The following is a 23479-nucleotide window of genomic DNA, read 5'->3' on the forward strand; positions in this document are numbered from 1 at the left end:
GTGATAGGGCCTAGGCTATTGTAGAGAGGTTTGCACAGTGGCGGTCAAAAGGCCATATAAGCAAACAAAAATAACAGAGGTAAATTCTATATAAATGGAAGTCAATTCAGGAAGTGAATTGATACTCAACTTGTCAACTGAATACCACATGTTCTGGCATTGACTGGCAGTGGCATGTCATTGAACCCAACCCTTGTAAACAAGAAAGCCTTATCAGGCGTCAGTCTGCTGCTGTTCAGTCTGAAAGGTTAGTATTGATGCTGAGCAGGTAATGTTGACGCCTTGGGCTCCCTGTCTCTCACTAGGATAGCTGTGGGGAATGCTATCCAGTGTCATTCCATCCATTTCTCTTTCTGATTCAGAGTAACACAAAGCACATGTGGGGCTTCTGAACATGAAGGGCTCAGTGTCTGTTCAATTGCATCTTCCATTCAGGTGTTCAGGAAGAGCAGACATTCTGCAGAGCAAAGCTGTGCTCCTGCCTGGCTTCGAAAACACCACAAGTCTCAACATGTACTCCATTCCATAGGAAGAATGGCAAAAATTCAGCACAAACACAACACACCATCACCAATGCTGACAGTAGCATGCATTGTGCAAAGGGCAACAACCTATGCTGTATCTGTGCTATTAACAGACGTCAGTGTAACAACAACAACCTGGAAATAATATTGCACCATGTCAAATTTCTACATCAGTTGTAACAACAACCAAATTTTGCAGGTGAAGTAGTTCAACATGAAAGTTGAACATGCACAGATGTGGGCCTAGGCCTAAAGATCAGTTATTTTCCACCATGAAAATAATCCGAGCAAGCTGCACACAACACAGTCCAACCGTCTTTAGTGAAAGAACTCTATTGAACCAATGTCTGAATCAGTATGGTAATGTCACAGATGCTCCTAAACCAGGGGGGTCAAACTCATTTGACAGAGGGCCGAGTGTCTGCGGATTTTTGGTCATCAATTAAGACCTAGACAACCAGGTAAGGGGATTTCCTTACTAATTAGTGACCTTAATTCATCAATCAAGTACAAGGGAGGAGCATAAAACCCGCAGACACTTGGCCCTCCATGGAAAGTGTTTGACACGTGCCCTAAACGTATTGTCATTTTCATTACATGCGCTAAATCAAATGTCACAAACAATAGAAAATCTCCCCCTGGGCCACTTGGGAGTAAGCATAGGCTACATGTCCATACTTCCGTATAGCTCATATATACACAGAGGCAATGCTAACACGCTGACCAGACCGGACACGTTGCGTGCGCGAGCGTAGCAAAATAAATGTTGAAATCCATGTTATTCAATTATTGCGCCAACGAGCGTCTGCGTTGCCAAGGGCTAAAATAGAAGTCATTCCTATTTCTGACGCAGACGCGCTGCAAGTCCTGCCTCTCCCATCTCCTCATTGGTTTATAGAAGCAGGTACCCATGTGCCATCTCCTCATTGGTTATACCCACGTGGATGATTGAAAGACGAACTGTTTTGCCGGTCGTCGTGGTAATACTATGAAAGTTTAGATGCCAATCACCATATAAATTCAAAGATGAAAAAGCCTGGAAGGAGGAGAGATGACTAAAAATGATTCGGTTGACCGTTTTATGTGTGGATTAATTGTCGGAGTAGAGGACCTTGTGCATTTCAGGTAAAATAACAACTCCAATGTTTATATCCCAGGTCAAATTAGCTAGCAACAGCAAGCTAGCTAAATAGGACAAATTAGCTAGCATGTGCAAGCTAGCTAGCTAAATTGCCACACATGTTTAATGCTTTTCGACCTGTCCCCAAATTAATGTAATTGGTTCAGAGTTTTGATATTTTAACCTGCGTGTCGTGATCGCGTTTGGTGTGGGGGGACAAAATAAATGTATGCACGATGGCACATGCGCAGCAGGATTGGGTTCCGTGTAACAGTATATTTGAAAAACTAAAGCACTCACAGGTCTTCAGAAAAGTGGATATTACTAGGCTGGAGATATTCACAGTCTATACCATCGGTTTATTTATTTCCAACAAGTGCTAGACAAACATTTTCTAAGAGGATGGTTGCCAGCCATTGATTAGGTGAGTTAGACCAGGGAGCTTCAAGTTCCTTGGCGTCCACATCACTAAGGACTTAACAGGGTCCACACACACCTGCACAGTCTTGAAAAGGGCACGGCAGCACCTCTACCCTCACAGGAGGCTGAAAAGACTTGGCATGGGCCTTCAGATCCTTAAAAACTTCTACAGCTGCACCATCGAGAGCATCTTGACTGGTTGAATCACCACTTGGTATGGCAATTATACTGCCCTTGACTGCAAAGTAATACAGAGGTGGTGTGGACAGCCCAGTAGATCACTAGGGCTGAGCACCCTGCCATCCAGGAGCTCTATAATCAGGTGGTGTCAGAGGAAGGCCTGAAAAATTGCCAAAGACTCCAAGCCACAGACTGTTCACTCTACTACCGTCCGGCAAACAGTACTGGAGCATCAGCTCTCGGACCAACAGGCTCCCAGACAGCTTCTACCCACAAGCCATAAGAGCCCTAAATTGCCAGACTGCTAAATAGTCAATTAATGGTACCCAAACAATCTGCACTGACCCTAAGCACACGCACTAGACATACATATATATATATATATATATATATACACACACACACACACACACACTAAAGTGTCACTCCCTCACACGTTCACATACACTGCATACGCACACACATAACACACACGCATACCGACACCACAAACTCACTCTTTTACACTCATAATTTGCTGCTACTACTCTGTTCTTTATTTTACCCTGCCTTCATGTACATATCTGCCTCAAATACCTCGTACCTCTTCACATTGATCTGGTACTGGTACTCCCTATATATAGCTTCATTCTTGTGTATTTTATTCCTCGTTATTTACTTTTATTTATTTCTATTTTTTTATTCTGCATCGTTGGAAAAGGTTCGTAAGCAAGCATTTTACTGTAAAGTCTACACCAGTTGTATTCGGCGCATGTGATAAATACAATTTGATACAATGGCTCTTCATTCCCTGTCCACCCACAGATCTGTAACAGACAGGCAGGGATGGAGGCAGCCTTGAATGCATCATGACATCCCTGAATTGGATTTCCGATTAAGAGGGTTTAATGTAATTAGCTAGAGTACATTCAGTGTAGTGTACAGCCTGGCATGAGTAGCACAGTGACACATCACCTAGGGGCTTTTAGCAAACACTTGTCTCAGCCATGGGATGTAGGCACCTCGATGAGGCTTTTAGGAGGTTGATTGACAAGGCTGCTATGCACCTGTGTGTGGCCAGCATTCTAATTGCAAGTGGTTTATCTAGTCCCAGCGTTTAAAACAGGAAATAATGAAAAACCTCTCTCGTTGGCATGTGTATTGTGGCATAGACCTCAAGAGAAATATGTTCTCCCCAATCTTTTTCCATGTTTTTTCTGTAGGGTTGGTCGTTATGTGTAGCCTAGTTTCAGACAAGGTGCAGGAGGTGCTTCCACCACCCCAACAGCACACTGCCCTTCTCTTGTTTACCAAGTATGCACTATAACATAACAACCATGGCCTCTTTAAAATGCACCTTGAGTTATGTTACTGAGTACACAAAGGGCACCACTGGTCCCAGGGCAATTACTAATAGCCTAGGTTATTGTGTATTCCCTTCGTCCCATTTCTCATGCAACCTTTACCTGAAAGGGCTGTAGAGCAAAAGTGTCACCAAAATTAGTCTCTGACATTATTTCTCACTACTCTCAGTGGGCATTCCAAGTGCACTCCATCTATCTAATCCCAAAAGCACAAAATGTGTTATTTATTTAATAACCTTGAGCAAGATGGGACTCTGAAGTAAAAATAAATACAAATAAAAAGTTAAAAAAAGAGCATGGAACTGCCCAGTCCACCGACAAACTCAATTCCTTCCACTTGCTAGTAGAGACAAGTTTCGGGAGGGCATGGTACAACAAAATGTAGGGGGAAGAATCATGACCCATTTCACTCACAGATCCTGTTTTATTGCGTTTTTCTTGGTTTGTGTAAACGAATCCTTCTAACCCCCCCCCCCCCAAAGATTTAGATGCACTATTGTAAAGTGGTTGTTCCACTGGATATCATAAGGTGAATGCACCAATTTGTAAGTCGCTCTGGATAAGAGCGTCTGCTAAATTACTTAAATGTAAATGTAAATTTCACCGTGGCGTACGAAAATGAAGGGGTCTGGCGTCAAACATCCTATTGGTTAGAGAGTCGGGCCAGTAACCGAAATGTCCCAGAATTGAATACAGAGCCGACAATACGACAAATCTGTCGATGTGCCCTTGAGCAAGGTACTTAACCCTAATTCCGTAATACTCTGTCTGACCCTGTATAAAACAACACATTTCACTGCACCTGTGACAATAAAATGCTTGGCCGTTCGTATTTTTCTCAACGTTCCAAAATGTCTAACCAAAAAGCATGTGAGTAGTTTAGCTGCCCACACAAACAAATGAGGACTATAGGTTGCAATCTACTACATCTTGAATATGTAACGAGTTGTATGTTGCATTACATTTATTTTTCACTGACGATCATCTAACAAAGAGGCACTTCATTGCGCGTGCATGGCTACGTGAACATGTTATTAAACATGGCGAAGCAAGGGTCCACTGCATGGATGCAAATTAACAAATTAATAGCTGCTGCTGTTATTGCAAACGAAATACAATACATTGATTGATCCGGGGGGTTGTTTACTGAACGTGGCTCTGCCGTTTACAACGCGCTCATGCACCGACGTTCCTGGTTGGAACACCTCGCGCTCTGCCTCCCATTCATCCACTGATCTCCCCTACCTGAGAAGGCTGGAAAGCGGGTGAGACGCATTGTGACCACTGATATTGCTGCTTCCACTAGTCCCCGATGATCCACCGCCACTTCCAGTCGATTGTCGTTTCCCAGAAAGAAGCTTTTCCACAGCGGCAAGATTTCCAGTGCGCGCCGCCTCTAGGAGTTCCTGCTCCTTCCCCATCTCGGATAGAGTAGGGGGTTAGAAAACGGGAGAAAAAAATCCTTTGCGGTCCTCTACCAATCTCACAGGCGTACTGAGGAAAACAATGGTTCCCTGCACGACTGGATCACTCTCCCAGCAACACAATTCTCCAGGACTGTTCTGATCTTCCACTGTAGCTCCGGGGAAAAGTTTCGTTCAGTACCACAGAGCAAACTTCCTTCACCCAGTCTCATGCGCGCGTCACTTCCTCGAAACTGCCCCTATCTGACGTCGATCAGTCATTTTTTTCATAATTTCTCATTTTGGTGAATTAGTTGGTGATTATTCTATTACCAATATGCACAAAATAAATCTTTGTACTAAATACAGTAAGTGCACAGTAAGTACACTGTGCATGTACACATGATTGTACATGCAATAATCAGCTATGTTGACATCCTTTCTCTCTCCTTAAAAGAAAACTGTAGGATCATAAAACACAAAATATATGTGGGTGCCAGAAAGTTCAATGTATTTTCCAGTTAATAATTGAGGCTATTGATATAATTTAAAACTTCGATTACCAAATGACATTTAGCCAGAGCATCATCTGAAAAAATAGCATAGTATTTTATTTCCCATTGACAAGCAAAGCATTAAGACTAGTTGAATGGAAATACTCAACTAAAGCACTGGACAAAATATAACTGAGTGTGTGTATCTTTACTCAACTGACAGAGAAAAGACATAACTATAAACAAAACAAAAAATCGCAAATTGTTTTCATTATTCTCTCAATAAAGAACAATAAAGTTGTAAAGGAGTTGTCACTAGTTACCACAAGCACAATGTCCAAATTGGCTATATCGTATAAATTCATGAAAATAAAAATGTGCTTTTTGGTTTTTATTTAAGGTTAGGGTTAGGCGTAAGGTTAGCAATGTGATTAAGGTTAGGTTTAAAAAAATACATTTTAGAAATGGGCGGGGTTTATGACTTTGTGGCATTGGTAACTAGTGACAACCCGGGAAAAGGAAGTGGATTTCAGCAGCAGCTTCCGGCCGCGAATTTTCCAAAAAAAAAATTGATGTTGCTTCTAAACATTTTTCTTTACTGCTTTAGCTAGTATTTTACTAAAGCAGCTAACGGTCAATAAACGAGATATACCGAGTTCCATGAGGCTAGTAAGTGAGCGTAGCTAACGTTAGCTGTGAAGTAATTTTTTTGCTAGCAGCTAGCTAGTTTGTTTCTGGAGTCGACCATTGCCACATTGACTGTTGCAGAATTATAAATTCGATTGGTGTGGTAAGATTTCAAATGAGCTATGGCAGACCCGGCTCTGATAAATCCTTTTCCCAACTCTGAGAAATCATTGGCTGCTGGAGAAAGCCCTAAAACCGAAGACACTCGTGACCTCGGATGCAGACACTGAAAATCCATCCTCACAATCAGTCAACAAACAGGTAAGTGTGTTGTTGGAATAACTATAACTTATAAAGAGTGTCATGATATAGAAAAAATTGGCCCCAAAAGTACAGGAACCCTACAACAACAACCTCCCAACAGAGCTCACTAGCCGCATTCAAGATATAGTTAACTATTTGTTACATCTTCCCTACAATCCTGTTTACTTTGCATGACCTGCTGAAGGACTCTGTGGCTGGAGATGATGAGGGAGTCGCAGGTCACCCTTCTTCCAAAATGCTGAAAGTGGAGCCTGAGAAGAAAACGGAGAGGTGCCAAAAGGTTGATGAGGATGAGATACAGAAGATGCAATTAGATTCAGATACTGTACATTATATTAACCAAGTGTTTGTGGTAACTGCATAAAGACAAATATTTGTTGCAAGAATTCGTACATTAACATTTTCCCCTTGTGTTGTCCAGGGTTTGTCTCCTCCTTTTCTGAGGAGCAGCTTTAACTGCTATGAGATGTACAGACGTCTGCCTTCCCTAAAGCTGCTATAAAGCTATAAAAGCTGCTTTCACTCACTCCTCTCTACATTCTCCTCTTCTGTCTCTGCTGCTAAAGCCACTTTCTACCACTCTAAATTCCAAGCATCTGCCTCTAACCCTAGGAAGCTCTTTGCTACCTTCTCCTCCCTCCTGAATCCTCCTCCTCCCCCCTCCCTCTCTGCGGATGACTTCGTCAACCATTTTGAAAAGAAGGTTGACGATATCCGATCCTCGTTTGCTAAGTCAAACGACACCGCTGGTCCTGCTCACACTGCCCTATCCTGTGCTTTGACCTCTTTCGCCCCTCTCTCTCCAGATGAAATCTCGCGTCTTGTGACGGCCGGCCGCCCAACAACCTGCCCACTTGACCCTATCCCCTCCTCTCTTCTCCAGACCATTTCCGGAGACCTTCTCCCCTTCCTCACCTCGCTCATCAACTCATCCTTGACCGCTGGCTACGTCCCTTCCGTCTTCAAGAGAGCGAGAGTTGCACCCCTTCTGAAAAAACCTACACTCGATCCCTCCGATGTCAACAACTACAGACCAGTATCCCTTCTTTCTTTTCTCTCAAACTCTTGAACGTGCCGTCCTTGGCCAGCTCTCCTGCTATCTCTCTCAGAATGACCTTCTTGATCCTAATCAGTCAGGTTTCAAGACTGGGCATTCAACTGAGACTGCTCTTCTCTGTGTCACGGAGGCTCTCCGCACTGCTAAAGCTAACTCTCTCTCCTCTGCTCTCATCCTTCTAGACCTATCTGCTGCCTTTGATACTGTGAACCATCAGATCCTCCTCTCCACCCTCTCCGAGTTGGGCATCTCCGGCGCGGCCCACGCTTGGATTGCGTCCTACCTGACAGGTCGCTCCTACCAGGTGGCGTGGCGAGAATCTGTCTCCGCACCATGCGCTCTCACCACTGGTGTCCCCCAGGGCTCTGTTCTAGGCCCTCTCCTATTCTCGCTATACACCAAGTCACTTGGCTCTGTCATATCCTCACATGGTCTCTCCTATCATTGCTATGCAGACGACACACAATTAATCTTCTCCTTTCCCCCTTCTGATAACCAGGCGGCGAATCGCATCTCTGCATGTCTGTCAGACATATCAGTGTGGATGACGGATCACCAGCTCAAGCTGAACCTCGGCAAGACGGAGCTGCTCTTCCTCCCGGGGAAGGACTGCCCGTTCCATGATCTCGCCATCACGGTTGACAACTCCCTTGTGTCCTCCTCCCAGAGTGCTAAGAACCTTGGCGTGATCCTGGACAACACCCTGTCGTTCTCCACTAACATCAAGGCGGTGATCCGATCCTGTAGGTTCATGCTCTACAACATTCGCAGAGTACGACCCTGCCTCACACAGGAAGCGGCGCAGGTCCTAATCCAGGCACTTGTCATCTCCCGTCTGGATTACTGCAACTCGCTGTTGGCTGGGCTCCCTGCCTGTGCCATTAAACCCCTACAACTCATCCAGAACGCTGCAGCCCGTCTGGTGTTCAACCTTCCCAAGTTCTCTCACGTCACCCCGCTCCTCCGCTCTCTCCACTGGCTTCCAGTTGAAGCTCGCATCCGCTACAAGACCATGGTGATTGCCTACGGAGCTGTGAAGGGAACGGCACCTCCATACCTTCAGGCTCTGATCAGGCCCTACACCCAAACAAGGGCACTGCGTTCATCCACCACTGGCCTGCTGGCCCCCCTACCTCTGAGGAAGCACAGTTCCCGCTCAGCCCAGTCAAAACTGTTCGCTGCTCTGGCACCCCAATGGTGGAACAAGCTCCCTCACGACGCCAGGACAGCGGAGTCAATCACCACCTTCCGGAGACACCTGAAACCCCACCTCTTTAAGGAATACCTGGGATAGGATAAAGTAACCCTTCTAACCCCCCCCCCAACAAAAAGATATAGATGTACTATTGTAAAGTGGTTGTTCCACTGGATATCATAAGGTGAATGCACCATTTTGTAAGTCGCTCTGGATAAGAGCGTCTGCTAAATGACTTAAATGTAAATGTAAAGAAGGTAAGACCTTTAGGCAGTTTTATGTAATATTTCATCTTAATCAATTCAATTTCAATCATAAAATTCACTGATGCATGTATGCTGTATTTCAACATATGTTTATCTTTACCTGGTTCATACAGTCCATCACAGGATCCTCAGTCTCTCAAAATGTGGTTATGTCCGGTATTTGCTGGAGAAATAGTGGAAGAAGGTGAGTAAAGGACATCGCTGGGTTAATATTGACCAGACATGAGTTCTTGATTGTCTTGTATCTCCACCAACAAAGACTTTGAGGCATTTTGACGACTAACTTTCTTCTGTTTGGCCCTGCAACTCTGGACGTGTGTGAGAAGAGGGGAGACATGCCTCCCCTGCAGCCCAAGCACATGAGGAAGGCTGTCAGGAGGCTAAAGAACAGAGCAGATCCCCAATATAAAGCACAATAACATTCTCTTCCACTGAGCCACTCATGCCTTGCTGATTATAGATGGACAGAGCCAAGCAGGGATGTATTCCACCTTTTAGATGGTGGCAACTTACACACCACTTTATCATGTTCATTCTCTCTATTCCAATGTCCACTGGCATTGAGAATGTCTGGCCATGAAGGCAAATGCAGTATACTGCTGTCAGGAATAGTCCAACTCCAAAGTCAATCTCTGTGTTAGTTGAGGGTATTTATTGGATATACTTGTCAATAATAGAATAGCATCAAGGTTTGATGAAAATATTAGATCTACTTATTATTTGAGCTGAAGCATAAAGGATGTATCCAACATTGGTCCCTGCTAGTGCCTCATGGAAAAAAGTGTTTTAATACAGAATTTGGGTCAATAAGACATTTCAATAAATAAAATGTATCTTCTCATTAGAGGACAGGTAAAGTCTCGTAAATTGAGCTTGTGTGTGTGCATGTTATAGGACGCTAACCTCAAACCTGCTCTCTGACCAATAAATGTGTAAAGATCAGTCACCAACCTACACTAGGACAATAGACGGCACACAAATAAAGGTTGCGTCAATATTTTATCACTTTGAAAAATTCTCACATACTAATTTGGTTCACAGAACCAAGTTTACATGAGTCTTATTGAATGACATTAAAACATCTTAGGTGAGGAATTCTAAGCAAGTGTTAAACAAATTTGACAAAAAACAGTCAGAGGGTCTCAACAAATGTATCAGGACATTATCTTCTCTGGGATGATTCTCTCACTGTCGCACTAAGCAAGTGCAATTTCCAGTTAATGTACAACACTTAAGTGCAAATAATCCAGAGCAAAATAACAATCCATTCAGTTATTACATGCACGCACCCACTCCTTCCACAACAATGAGAATACTATATTTTTGCAAAGTCATTCTAATGACTAAAGGGACAGAGTATGCCAGTCCCACCCCCTCATGCATGGCACTATTTGGCTGGCTCAGGGCTGTTGTCATGGTAACCCAGAACAGTTGAAGGGGGCAGCAGAAATGTAACTTGACAGGCTCCCCCCTGTGAAGTGGAAGCTGGCTGGGGGCTGAGTGGTCACCCTGCTGCGGATGGAGAGAGCTAACAGAGTTGTTCTAAGGAGGGGGTGAGCATGGATTTTAGACGAGTTTAGTCAGTCAGACAACAGCTTTCTAACTAGGGACCATTTTCCTTCCACATCACTTACAATAACCAGGTGTGCGCATCGATATGGTTACCAACGTAATTAGAGCAGTAAAAATAAATGTTTTGTCAAACTCGTATACGGTACTTTCAGCCAATCATCATTCAGGGCTCGAACCATCCAGTTTATAATATTATTGATACCATGTCATGTCTATGCTAATATAGCAAAAATTCACTAGCTAACCAATAACTAACAATGTATTTGAGAGACAAGTGCTTATTGTGCAAATGTAATTATGTTTAAAAATAAATACATTTTGAGACAAAATGTTGTCAAGTGTCTAAGCCTACCCTGTCTGTTTCACCTGCATCGCGTGTTGTTCTTAATTATACACTGGGTGGGTCGAGCCCTGAATGCCGATTGGCTGAAAGCCGTGGTATAACAAACCGTATACCACGTGTATGACAAAACATTTATTTGTACTGCTCTAATGACGTTGGTAACCAGTTTCTAATAGCAATAAGGCACCTCTGGGGTTTGTGGTATATGGCCAATATACCACGGCTAAGGGCTGTATCCAGGCACTCTGGTTGCGTAGTCCCCAAGAACAACACTTAGCCGTGGTATATTGGCCATATACCACACCCACTCCGGCCTTATTGCTTAAACAACCAACCCGTCTATATAACGCAACATTTTTTGTGACAAAACCATCAGTAGAGTTGAACATTTATTTTTGATTCGGTACATGGAAATTTAACCGCAAAAGTTATTTTTATGTGCACTACATCGCGCACAACCTTTAACCGCAACAAATCAATATGATGGAAACGACTCTGGTGGGAAAATGGGCATATTGTTTTAATGCGGATTATAGAATATTCATATGAAAATCTGTCGCCAATTGGATGGTAACGTAGCTACAGCCAAGGTCATGCAAAAAAAAACTAAAAGCAAATATCTACAATCAAAAAAACAATTGGGTAGCAGTATGTATTTTCTGAGAGTTGTTGATATTATTGAGAACGGAATCCCTGCTTTGTTACACTGAATGTGACCTTGAGGGAATGTTCAAATACAAACATGCATGACGAGGGAAAAAACGGACACATTAGACAATTGTTAATTTCTTAACCTTAGGCATTTGCGCTTTTACATTTAAAAAAAGAAAAATAGCTTAAAACTGTTCTCAGGCTATGGGTAAAACAGAATTCCTCCTTTGCTTCATGCTACTTCCCTCAATCAGAATGTAACACTATCATTCATACATTAATATCAGAAGGCAACCAGAGAAACAACCCCAGAGGCTTGGTACAGTGGTATATTATTATGGCCACCAGAGGTCTCGCAGTTCCACTCAGAAGAGAGTGGAGAATGATGCTAAAAGCTCAACCAAGGGTTAGTTAACTTGTTAGCACCATACCACATACACAAGTCTCTTCTTGACCCATTTGACTTTCTCCCTAATCACACTTGTTTTGCTGAGTGTGACTTTGATCTAAGTAACGTTAACCCAATGTCTCTCCTCTCAAGTACCAATCTTCTGAGACAACAGAATTTTTTTTACAAATAATACATTTTGTCACCTCCACATTAGATATCCTATAATTACAAAAAAAATGTCTAATTATATAACCACATTAAATAATATAACTCCAATTAGGACAAAGGCTTCACAGGTGTTCCATAGTCATAGAAAGGTACCCAATGTGTAGAATACAACAAATTGGCATTAGTGCACCTGTCAGTTTTAGTGTAGATAAAAGCATTAGCATTATACATATTTTGTGTATATATACGCAATTAAGATGCAGTATCTCTATGTATTATTTGATCTGATGGCTGTGCAATGTGTTTGTTGAGATGGCTAGTAGCAACACTGTCTTATCAAAAAGTATTTAAAATAGCTGCAAAAAGTAAATATTCATGACTGCCTGTAACAGTTCATATCAAAATAATAACACTACATTTCATCCATACTGGGATCCAAAACAGGGGCTTCTAACCATAGATGAATATACCCCAATCCAATCCCCTGTATCTAAAAGTTAGGGGTAGCAGAAGGACTTATTGAAGTCTAATTCTATGGATGGTCAGTGAGGTATTAGTATATGCCTAGATGGTGTTTCTCCATGCAGATGGGTGAGTAAAGGAGTTCAACTAATAACTGTCTGAGTGCAGGGTACAACTCTCAAGTAACAAACTAAACCAGTTAATGTACCATAACCATTGTCTTAACTGTCCTCAAAAGATCAGAAAGCATGTGTCATCTGAACATTCAACCACCAAATGTAGTTTAACAAAAAATCATATACGTTTCAATAAGACTGGGGAATGTTTTGACCTGGTATCTGAGAACAGTGTGGAGAGAGCTTTCCCCTTCTCGGATACACAACCATTCAAAAGGTTAGATATGCGGAGGTGTGCCTGGTGATCCCACAGACAGGAGCTCCATGTTTACAATGCAGTACTGCTTTAAGTCAGTGTTTTTCTTTCCCTTTCCCACTTCTATTTAATACACAATCGTCCTAAACAACGTTACATGAATGCATCTAAAATACCAGCTACTAACTATACAGACGTACAGTTATGTACAATTATGAACAGGATCTACTTTACAATAGCGAGCAGTTTTATAGTTGCAGCTTGGTGGGTGTTTGTAAACCCACACACCAACATTCCTAGAGCTCTAGTGGTTTTCACAGGGCATGCCTGACAGTGAAAGATTTGTACAGGAAACAACATCAATGGACTCTTAACACTACTAAACTGACAGTTCTCTGCATAGAAGACTGCATAGTAGACTAATTTTGGCATCTGTTCTTCAAATAAAAGATTTGCTAAAGATAGATGGCCAGTGAGGTGCAGCACAACAATGAGTCAACTATTCTCTATGGTGGTTTAAATTCAAACTAGGTGTAAATAGCTTTAAATGTACAGCAATACCCGTCATATACCTCAGTGTGTAAAGAGTGACTACAGTAGGGCTCCTGTTTTCTACAGGGGCCCCCTATGTGTTCTCTGGAAGTGACACACTGTTCGTTTGTGCAATTCATTACAAGAGCTTGAACTTTGGAACCATCAGGGTGGATTCTACTGTTAGGTACTCATCACTGTTCTTTAGAAATTGTCATATGCCTGGGTTCAGACAGCTAATTTTGTCCAGACATTTCTTTCAGTTCCTTTACTCCCTTATTGATGCAGTGCCAGTATATTGCCCTCTGCTGGCCGGGGAAGTAAAGCGGTCACAGGTCAAACATGGGATCGTACTTCCTGACTTCCAAGAGGAGACGTTCTCGGTCAGTGAGGGCTTGAGAGAGGGCCGACTGAGCTTCCGATAGCTGCGACTCCAGGAAAGTATTCTGAAGGGAAAAGGTTGTTGTCTTTATTGCTTTTCACTTCTAAATAATGTTTCTTTGCCAGGGCAAGTATGCTAAATCTCTTCAGCTGTAATTGCTACCCTGATTTGGCCCCTCTTAGCCTTAACAAGAGAACCAGACAAGAACAAGAGTACTACAACTGTCTCGGTAGGAATAGATCCTTCTGCTATTACAACAGGAACACAGGATCTGTATCAGTAGATTCATGGTTGATGGCAGTGTGGCCTTATCTTTATCTAATCATCAACAATGTAACTTAAAAGCATTCCATTTAAGCTCTGTGAGTACATGCGTTTCTATATCAACCGTTTCATACACATTTAAAGTTAAAAACCATAAGTACAATGCAACTATTGTAGGGACTGTGCTATCATGAATAATCACTTTATGTATGCTACGCTTTCATTTTACATGGTGGTTGGAACTAGCCTAATCCTTACTGATACTGGTGAGCCAGTGTGAGTGGGTGTAGAGATCTACCGTGATCTGCGATTGTTGGACAGAACAAAAACTGTCTGGCTTCTCCAAACATACCACAGCACCACCTGCTGAGTCTCTTGGGACTGGGCCTTCACCACCTGCAAGGCAAGACAATACATATTTAGAAATAAAGATGACTCCTGTTATTCGATGTCATTCAAGCAGTGAGAGACAAAATCATTGTAATATTCAAAGGCATGTCCGTCTCCTCTCCCCCAATCACCTTTGATTCTCAAAATGCCGTCATCATACCGCTCCACAACCACCTGGTCTACGGTAAAGGTGACAGGTTGGGGCTGGGGGGCCGTGGGGTAGACCTTGGGACCATCATCCTAAACAGGAGGGGAAAACACTTGTTAACTCCATTGCATGGATGGCAGGCTAACTGTCATTTATTAAATCTGTATCCTATGGAACACTGTTGGGATCTTACCACATATAAAAACAGGCTACACATCAAATAACATTATCTGACCCCAACAGAGTTCCATGGTCTCCCTGTTACCAGCTGACCTTCACAGTGATAGTGACGTTTTCCAGCCGGATCTTAATGGGTTGGACGTCAGCACTGAGCTCATCCTCCAGGAAGGGCCCCAGGGTGGCCAGGGTAGAAACCAACAGATCCACCCGACAGCCTCGCACACCCAGCTCCAGGTGACCCACCAACGCAGACAGAGAACCATGCCGCGCTGCAGAAGGACCCATCTCCATCCGTATGCCCACCACGGGAACTGCCCTGCAGCCTTGCCTCTGGCCAACCGTAGACCCACCTGGCGCTACGGACATCATGTAAAAAATGGTGTGTTGTGTAGTCAGAGAATGGGTACTATGGATGCAGAGTGGTCTAAAAGTAGAATTGAGAGTCTTTAGTAGTTACACTGGGAGAGTGAGGTGATTACAGGAGTGATTATATCACAATATGAGTATGTATTTGTATTTATTATGGATGCCCATTAGCTACTCTCTTCCTGGGGTCTAAGCACATTAAGACACACACATCACACAAAAAAACGAATAATATAAAACGGTACATCATATAACATCATTACACCACTACATTTCTACAACACAAAATGTATAACACTACAATATATTCAATATTAAACTGTATGTGTGTGTAGAGTGCGTGTGCTAGCCACTGTGTGAATTTGCAAGTGTGTGTGTCTGTGTGTCTCTTCACACTCTGCGTTGTCCCATAAGGTGTAGTTTTTCTTTTTGTGAGTGGATATAACAGGTGTTTTACAGGGAATCGGAGAGAATGAGTGGGTTGGGAGGACAGAGTGTTCTCTGACAAAAGGAACCATTTTTATTCGAAATTGAGAGCCAGTGTGTTGAGACAGATGCTGAGTGTGACTGATGCTCAGTAAGGTGCAGGGTCTTTAGGTAGTTAAGTTCTATTTCATTTTCGATGACTGACAGAGGCAGTCTTTACGCTGGATTATTATCCAAATCTGCCTCTGGCGGTCATCCAGAATGGATAAAAGCATAGTTCCATCCGTAGCTTGCAGTTAGTTACCTGGCATCAGTTCGGTCAGCAGGTCAGAGACCCTGACGTTGCCCATCTGTCTTAGGATGAGATCCTGGGCCTCCACTGCCACCACCAGGTCTTCTCCCTTCAGGTCTGCCACACAGGCCATCCCACTGAGCACCAGCAACAACACAGAGGCCTGCACAGCACACCACAGCACAATCAGTTATCCACAATAACAATTCTGCATTGCTCAGCTTACAAATACAGTACGATTGCTGAGTATATACAATGAAAGTGCTGACAATGCCTCTGTAATGTCACAGTCACACTGGACAGTGTATGTATGTAAATGGGACCCACTGTGTCCTGTGTGATGTCCTCAATGCTCTGGGACAGGGAGCTGCTCAGGTCAGCTGAGGACCCCCCCTCTGTCCCCAGGGCAGGACTGCCTCCACTGGGCCCCGGGGTGCCGTTGGGCCGCATCATGGACTCTACCCCTGACTCTGAAACCACAACAAAACACATGGGCAAAACTCTATTGTCCAGTGGGATTCAAGATTATTGTTTTTAAATCATCTTACTATATAGATAATATATATTTATTTTTAAATGTTCTGTATGCTCTTGATACAATAAGCATGTGTGTTGTAGAGTTTGCATGGTTTTGAAGTGACTGATGATATTGTGGGGAGTTACCATCCATGAGGATGACAAAGTTCTCGCTGGCGTCGCTTTCCACTGAGAGGTGGTCGTTGGGCAGGCTGCAGTCCAGGATAGCGCTGTCAAATGAGTGCTGCGAGAGAGACTGGTTCATGGACTGGAGCCGCAGGCTGGCCATGGGGGACCCCTCCTCAGGGCGCTGCTCCCTACACAAACAGAAACAGAGGGTGAATTAGGGTCAACAGCCTTTATGTTCATTCACACCAGTAAAACCACATCCATACAGTTTACAATATGGACCTGGAAGAGCTGAACCATATGGTGTAATGACAACAGCACAGCAGGAGAGCATGCTAGGAAACCTACTTGGCCTGTGGATTGAAAAGCTTGCTCATCCCCGACCCGCGACTCATGAAGCTGAAGGCATCTTTTGTGATGGAGAACGCCCCTTTAGTCAGGTCCAGGGAGGCACTAATGGCATCTTTGGTGACGTCCTTGGTGGAGGTGAGGGCAGTGGACAGCTCTCCCTCCAGGCTGAAGGTAGAGGGGTCCCTGGACAGGAGGGAGGGATGGTGTTCAGGGGAGAAGGGAGGAGAGAGAACAGGACCACTGCCATCCCCCTGGGCCATCTCCCCCTCCATGACCTCCACTGCCTCGCTGGCCTCCTCTACCACACCATCCACCTCCTGCTCAAGGGGAGGAGAGCTGTTGACGGTGGCAGTGGTGTTTCCTATCCCACTGTCCTCCAGAGGGCCTGGCGAAGTAGACTGGTGAGTGGGGGAGAGATCGGAGTCTGTCAGGCTGGGGCTTTCAGACCCTGGGGTGTGGGCCTCCTCCTCTGGCTCTGTGGCTGCAGGTGGTAGCAGGAGCCCCAGCTCCACTGAGTCCATTAGGAGGGCTAAGCACACCGTAGGAGGGTCAGCCTCCTGGCCCCTGGCCTGCTTAGCGTCCCTGGTGTCCCGGCCCAGCTCGTGCCCCAGCCTGGCCAGGGTGTCCTTCATCCGCAACAGGGCAACATACTGGTAGTGGTTGAGCCACACCTTGACCGGTGTGATGGCCTGGGCCAGGAAGTGGATAGAAGCCATTGCAACCTCCTGTTGACTGTCCTGGTTGTGTTCCAGGTTGGGCGGGAGGTGGTTTTCATGCTGTTCTGGGGTTTTATGGTTGGGATCAACAGGAGCTGGTTCATTGGGGGAGGAGACCAGGGAACTGCCCTTAAACGCAGACGGACGACACATCCACACAGAAATGGTGAAAGGCTCCACGAAGGGGTGAGCTCTGCCCCTGTTGCTTTTCCGCGCCCCCTCGAAGCTCATGGACAGACGGGACAGGCTGAGGAACCAGACATCCTTGGGCCTTAGGGGCCTCTTCTCAGACAGGGACAGGGGCTCCATCTCCAGGGAGTGCTGGAGGAAGGCAGAGGGTAGGGGGAGGAAGGAGCTCTGGTCTCGGGGGAAGGAGCAAGGGGGAGTTGACTGGAAGAAGTGGCAGGTGGAGAAGCTGCTGTAGGTGGTGTGGAGGTCGGCCCGGGTGCCGTGGGGGGAGTGGCGTGTGTTGCTGAGGACCATCTGGGGAACGATGATGCTTAGGGACTGGGGCCGGTCCTGGTGGTCCATGATGGACGACTCCAGGGGAATGATCAGCTGCAGACAGACAGGGGGCAGGCACAGAAACAGGAACACAGTCATCTCCTGACCTGATACACTAACCCAGTAATAACATCAACACCAAAGTTTAAATGGGCCCTTTCCATTTCATTGGAGAGAAAACTGGAGACGAAAGCCAGAAGCATTACAAAACGTTGAACTGCATATCCATTACCAAATAGAGCAGTGTTTCTACACAAAAGTCCCTAAGGGCAAACATCTGGAAGGTTGAACAACACTAGAAACACTTGAAATGACTTAAAGTTGTGTAATGAGCTGTAATACTCTGCTGCCAAAAGGGACACTGACTGCAATGATGCAACTCTATTCGCTGCTAAAAGGGACACTGACTGCAATGATGCAACTCTATTCTGCTGCCAAAAGGGACACTAACTGCAATGATGCGACTCTTCTGACAGCTTGGTCTGGGTTTATTCAACCAGTCTCACCTTGATCTGAGCTGCGTCCATGTGGATGTCCATGTGCTCCTCTGCCTTGCTGCTGTCCTGGAGGTGGTAGAAGGCTTTGACCTGCTCCAGGGTACGCAGCAGGCCCCTAGAGAACAGGTTGACCCACAGCAGACTGGCAGGGTCCAGGCACAGCTGTAGGCCGTTCAGTTGGGCATATAGGTTAGTATTGGGTACTGGGGAAGGAGAGGGGATGGAGAGAGGGACATATTTTCAGTTGTAAGATAATATTCTAATGGTTTGTTTCTTTCACCACAAGAGAACGGAATATTGAATTGGAGGATCAGCTAGAAACTAGTTTGAATCATTTACTAGGATAATGACTAAATAGCAGTTTGCAAGAAACACACACAACAGTATATGGTTAGCTCATACCAGGCAAACCGGGGTTGTCAGGGAAGTAATACTCTGTGAATTGCAGGTGGATGGCTGGTATATTGTCTGCTAGGTTCAGGGCCTTGCGGTTACAGGATAGTAAGGACTGGGTCTTCTTGCTGTGGCGCCCCCCTGTAGACACCTGTGTGAGGAGAGGGGGTGGTAATAATTATTCATGTGAATTTGATTTCTTAAGTGCTTTTCTCACACAAAAACTTAACAGTAATGAGTTTTCTGACTGTCAGAGTGAAACTTAGTGTAAAAGGAACTTCATGCAGTATTAACTACAGTGAGCTCCAAATGTATTGGGACAGTGACAATTGTGTTGTTGTTTTGGCTCTGTGGATGAAATTATACAATGACTACGAGGTTGAAGTGCAGACTGTCAGCTTTAATTTGAGGGTATTTTCACCGTTTAGAAATTACAGCACTTTTTGTACATAGTCCCCCCATTTTAGAGAACCAAAAGTATTGGGAAAAATTCACTTGTGTGTATTAAAGTAGTCAAAAGTTAAGTATTTGGTCCGGTATTCATAGCATGCAATGATTACATCAAGCTTGTGACTCTACAAATTTGTTGGATGCATTTGCTGCTTGTTTTGGTTGTATTTCAGATTATTTTGTGCCCAATAGAAATTAATGATAAATAATGTATTTTGTCATTTCATTCACTTTTATTGTAAATAAGAATAGAATATGTTTCTTAACACTTCTACATTAATGTAGATGCCACCATGATTACGGATAATCCTGAATGAATCGTGAATAATGACGAGTGAGAAAGTTAGACGTAGAAATATTATACTCCCAAGACATGCTAACCTCTCACCATTACAATAACAGGGGAGATTAGCATACCTCCAAGACATGCTAACCTCTCACCATTACAATAACAGGGGAGGTTAGCATACCTCCAAGACATGCTAACCTCTCACTATTACAATAACAGGGGAGGTTAGCATACCTCCAAGACATGCTAACCTCTCACCATTACAATAACAGAGGAGGTTAGCATTTCTGGGGGGGGTATGAAATGTATGGATCTGTAACTTTCACCCTCATCATTATTCACGATTCATTCAGGATTATCCATAACCATGGTGGCATCCACATTAATGTAGAAGTGTATAGAAACTACTTTAATACACATGTGAATTTGTCTCAATACCTTTGGTCCCCTAAAATGGGGGGACTATGTACGAAAAGTCCTGTAATTATTAAACGGTTCACCCAATATGGATGAAAATAGTAAACCCTCAAATTAAAGCTGACAGTCTGCACTTTAACCACAGTCATTGTATCCTTTCAAATCCAAAGTGCTGGAGTACAGAGCCAAAACAATAAAACTCTGTCCCAATACCTCTGGTGCTCACTGCATATCCCATCTCATGAAATGAAACTACAAAAGGTCTTACATTTTTTATTATTTACAGAGAAAGGGGAAATTACCACCAACTCAAGCTCAAAATACCCCTTATCATGGCTTGCTGCATATTATATCTGATTTCCTCTATGGCTGTAAAAGTAGGAACTGCTTAGCTCTATTTGTGTTGGCAGGGGGTTTTCTACATCACAGCTGACAAGCTTTAGGGCACTCGAGCGTGGCGAGGAGAAAAGGGTTTCCCCTCTTACTATGATATAACTAAAACTACATTGCCAGGTTAGGAAATCCTGTAATAGTGCATAGAGAGTATTTCATTTTCTTCACATGGCTTTCCTGTCATCAACCGGTCTCGATTCTGTGCAAACAGCTGCATTCCATGTCTTCTGTCCTTGCCATTGATAGCCTTTTAAAATGAATAGCACACTTGACTGCCTTCATTACAGAAAACAATGTCAGAGGAAGTCTAACGGTAGTCCTGTACATAGGTAGTCCTGTCTCACCTGATGTATATCCAGGTCATCCATTCGTACCACCACACAGCTGGAGCGGAGCCTCTTAGGAGGGTTCCCCAGGAGAGGTTGTGCTATTGAGGTCCTCTTGGAGATCTGCTCCCTTTCAGGAGGGCTGGCCTTGGGGGTGGGTTGTCCATCTGTGTATTTCATAAGTCAAACTTTTAGCGTCAGTATCTGTGACTTGTAAATAACAATTTATTCTCATCACTAGGTACACTACATTACCAAAACCATGTGGGCACCTGCTCGTCGAGCATCTCATTCCAAAATCATGGGCATTAATATGGAGTTGGTCCCCCCTTTGCTGCTATAACAGCCTCCACTCTTCCGGGAAGGCTTTCCACTTGATGTTGGAACATTGCCGCGGGGACTTGCTTTCATTCAGCCACAAGAACATTAGTTAGGTCGGGCACTTATGTTGGGCGATTAGGCCTGGCTTCGCAGCCGGCGTTCCAATTCATCCCAAAGGTGTTCGATGGAGTTGAGGTCAGGGCTATTTGTAGGCCAGTCAAGTTCTTCCACACCGATCTTAACAAACCATTTCTGTATGGACTTTTCATGTTGAAATAGAAAAGGGCCTTCCCCAAACTGTTGCCAAAAAGTTGGAAACACAGAATCGTCTAGAATGTCATTGTATGCTATAGCGTTAAGATTTCCCTTCACTGTAACTAAGGGGCCTAGACCGAACCATAACAAACAGCTCCAGACCATTATACCTCCTCCAACAAACTTTACAGTTGGCACTATACATTCGGGCAGGTAGCGTTCTCCTGGCATCCGCCAAACCCAAATTTGCTTCCAGAGGCAGTTTGGAACTCGGTAGTGAGTGTTGCAACCGATTATGCCCTACATGTTTCAGCACTCGGCGGTCCCGTTCTGTGAGCTTATGTGGCCTACCACGTCACGGCTGAGCCGTTGTTGCTCCTAGACGTTTCTACTTCACAATAACAACACTTACAGTTGACCGGGGCAGCTCTAGCAGGGCAGAAATGTGACGAACTGACTTGTTGGAAAGGTGGCATCCTATGACGGTGCCACGTTGAAAGTCACTGAGCTCTTCAGTAAAGCCATTCTACTGCCAATGTTTGTCTATGGAGATTGCATGGCTGTGTGGTCGATTTTATACACTGGTCAGCAACGGGTGTGGCCGAAATAGCCGAATCCACTAATTTGAAGGGGTGTCCACATACTTTTGTTTATGTAGTGTTTGTCTGTTGGTGGATCAGATTCCTACTACAGTAAGAGGACCTGGCAGTGTGTTGTAGTAAGTCTCACCCTGGGTCCTCTTAGCGGGGAAGTCCTTGACCTGGTTGGGGACCTTAGAGTCTGGCCCAGGGATCCCTGACGCTTCCACCCTCCTCTGGAACTCCTGCAGTAGAATGCCAGCCCACTGGGCCCGGGCATCCATCGCCCCACAGTGACGCTCCCAATGCCGACAGCCATCACCTGCAGGTCATATCATACAAAGTCATACATTAAGGTTATACAATAGGGTTCACTGCATCACCAGGGTTATTGTTGAAAAGATTCCATCGCACACCCTAATAAAAAAAAATATATAACATCCCAGTTATATAAAGTATTTTTTCCAAAGCTTTGTTTTTTACTATTTGATCTGGGATTTAGCATGATTGCTCAAGCAAACCAATCCAATCTCCCTTAAAATGTGTTTTCCATAATTGTGTAACAGACCAGTAGTTCTGATGAAGTGAAGTGGAGAGTTCTAGAAAGAATTGAGGTGCTCCACATTCTACAGTCAAATAATTCCACTGAGAATAATAGCAATGGGCATCCTTCGCCATCTAGGCTATTAGTTTGCATGAATGAATGGAGAGGAGGCTTAATAGAAGTTTGAATGGAGGTTGAGGTTTCATATACTAGGAATCATGTTACAATGATTACGGATAAGCCGGAATTAATCGTGAATAATAAGGATTGAGAAAGTTAGACGCACAAATATCATACACCCAAGACATGCTAACCTCTCAACATTACAATAACAGGGTAGGTTAGCATTTGTTTTGGCAGGGGGGTGTATGGTATATGTGCGTCTGTAACTTTCTCACTCATCATTATTCACGATTCATTCAGGATTATAACCAAAACAAACAGCAAATGTTTCCAACAAATGTATAGAGTCACAAGATTGATGCAGTCATTGTGTGCTATGAATGAGTATTAAGGCCAAATACTTAACTTTTGACTACTTTAATACACATAAGTGAATTTGTCCCAATACTTTTGGTCCCTTAAAATGGGGGGACTATGTACAAAAATGCTATTAGTTTGCATGAATGAATGGAGAGGAGGCTTACTAGAAGTCTGAATATAGGTTGAGATTTCAGTGGGAGCACTAACAAAGGACGTTGTGGACAGCAGTGAATAAACGTGAGCTCTAATTATAACAAATAGGAGCACAAGTCTCTTGACCGATCGGGGGAAGTACACTCACCAGGCCTGTGGATGGGGTAGTAGTCAAAACCAAGCTTGCGGAAGGTCAGCTGCATTGCACCCTGAGAGTATGGAGGAGGAGGCTCATCTGTGTGACATGAGAGGTCAGAGGTCAAAAGCTTTGTT

At 44.1% G+C, this 23479-nt stretch overlaps 2 protein-coding genes and 1 long non-coding RNA gene across 7 annotated transcripts in view; 1 reads left to right on the top strand and 2 right to left on the bottom strand.

Annotated features, from left to right (window-relative positions):
* Positions 1–5223, bottom strand: part of LOC106566912 (ankyrin repeat and SAM domain-containing protein 1A) — a 113421-nt gene extending 108198 nt beyond the window's left edge. For 4 of the 5 annotated variants that reach the window (XM_045693153.1, XM_014135506.2, XM_045693154.1 and 1 more), the window contains exon 1: positions 4833–5223. In XM_045693153.1, the coding sequence (XP_045549109.1) occupies positions 4833–5008 (176 nt within the window). In that variant the 5' untranslated portion in view covers positions 5009–5223. The remainder of the gene's footprint in view (positions 1–4832) is intronic. The other variant, XM_045693155.1, reaches the window with a different exon arrangement.
* A 3643-nt stretch (positions 5224–8866) lies between these two features.
* LOC106566915 (uncharacterized) lies at positions 8867–9820 on the top strand. Its single transcript, XR_001319969.2, has 2 exons — positions 8867–9137; positions 9280–9820. It is a non-coding gene; the product is annotated as an uncharacterized lncRNA (long non-coding RNA).
* Positions 9821–9933: 113 nt separating this feature from the next.
* Positions 9934–23479, bottom strand: part of LOC106566913 (UHRF1-binding protein 1) — a 62576-nt gene continuing 49030 nt past the window's right edge. Inside the window, exons 9-21 of the mRNA XM_014135516.2 lie at positions 23355–23441; positions 22178–22348; positions 20891–21039; positions 19007–19148; positions 18614–18807; positions 16885–18161; positions 16555–16724; positions 16219–16361; positions 15904–16054; positions 14901–15163; positions 14611–14719; positions 14388–14485; positions 9934–13889 (exon numbers count right to left, since the gene is read on the bottom strand). Coding sequence (XP_013990991.2) covers positions 13773–13889; positions 14388–14485; positions 14611–14719; positions 14901–15163; positions 15904–16054; positions 16219–16361; positions 16555–16724; positions 16885–18161; positions 18614–18807; positions 19007–19148; positions 20891–21039; positions 22178–22348; positions 23355–23441 — 3071 coding nt within the window. The 3' untranslated portion in view covers positions 9934–13772. The remainder of the gene's footprint in view (positions 13890–14387; positions 14486–14610; positions 14720–14900; positions 15164–15903; positions 16055–16218; positions 16362–16554; positions 16725–16884; positions 18162–18613; positions 18808–19006; positions 19149–20890; positions 21040–22177; positions 22349–23354; positions 23442–23479) is intronic.

The sequence above is a fragment of the Salmo salar genome, chromosome ssa13 (assembly GCF_905237065.1).
Source record: "Salmo salar chromosome ssa13, Ssal_v3.1, whole genome shotgun sequence".
NCBI classification, from domain to species: domain Eukaryota; kingdom Metazoa; phylum Chordata; class Actinopteri; order Salmoniformes; family Salmonidae; genus Salmo; species Salmo salar.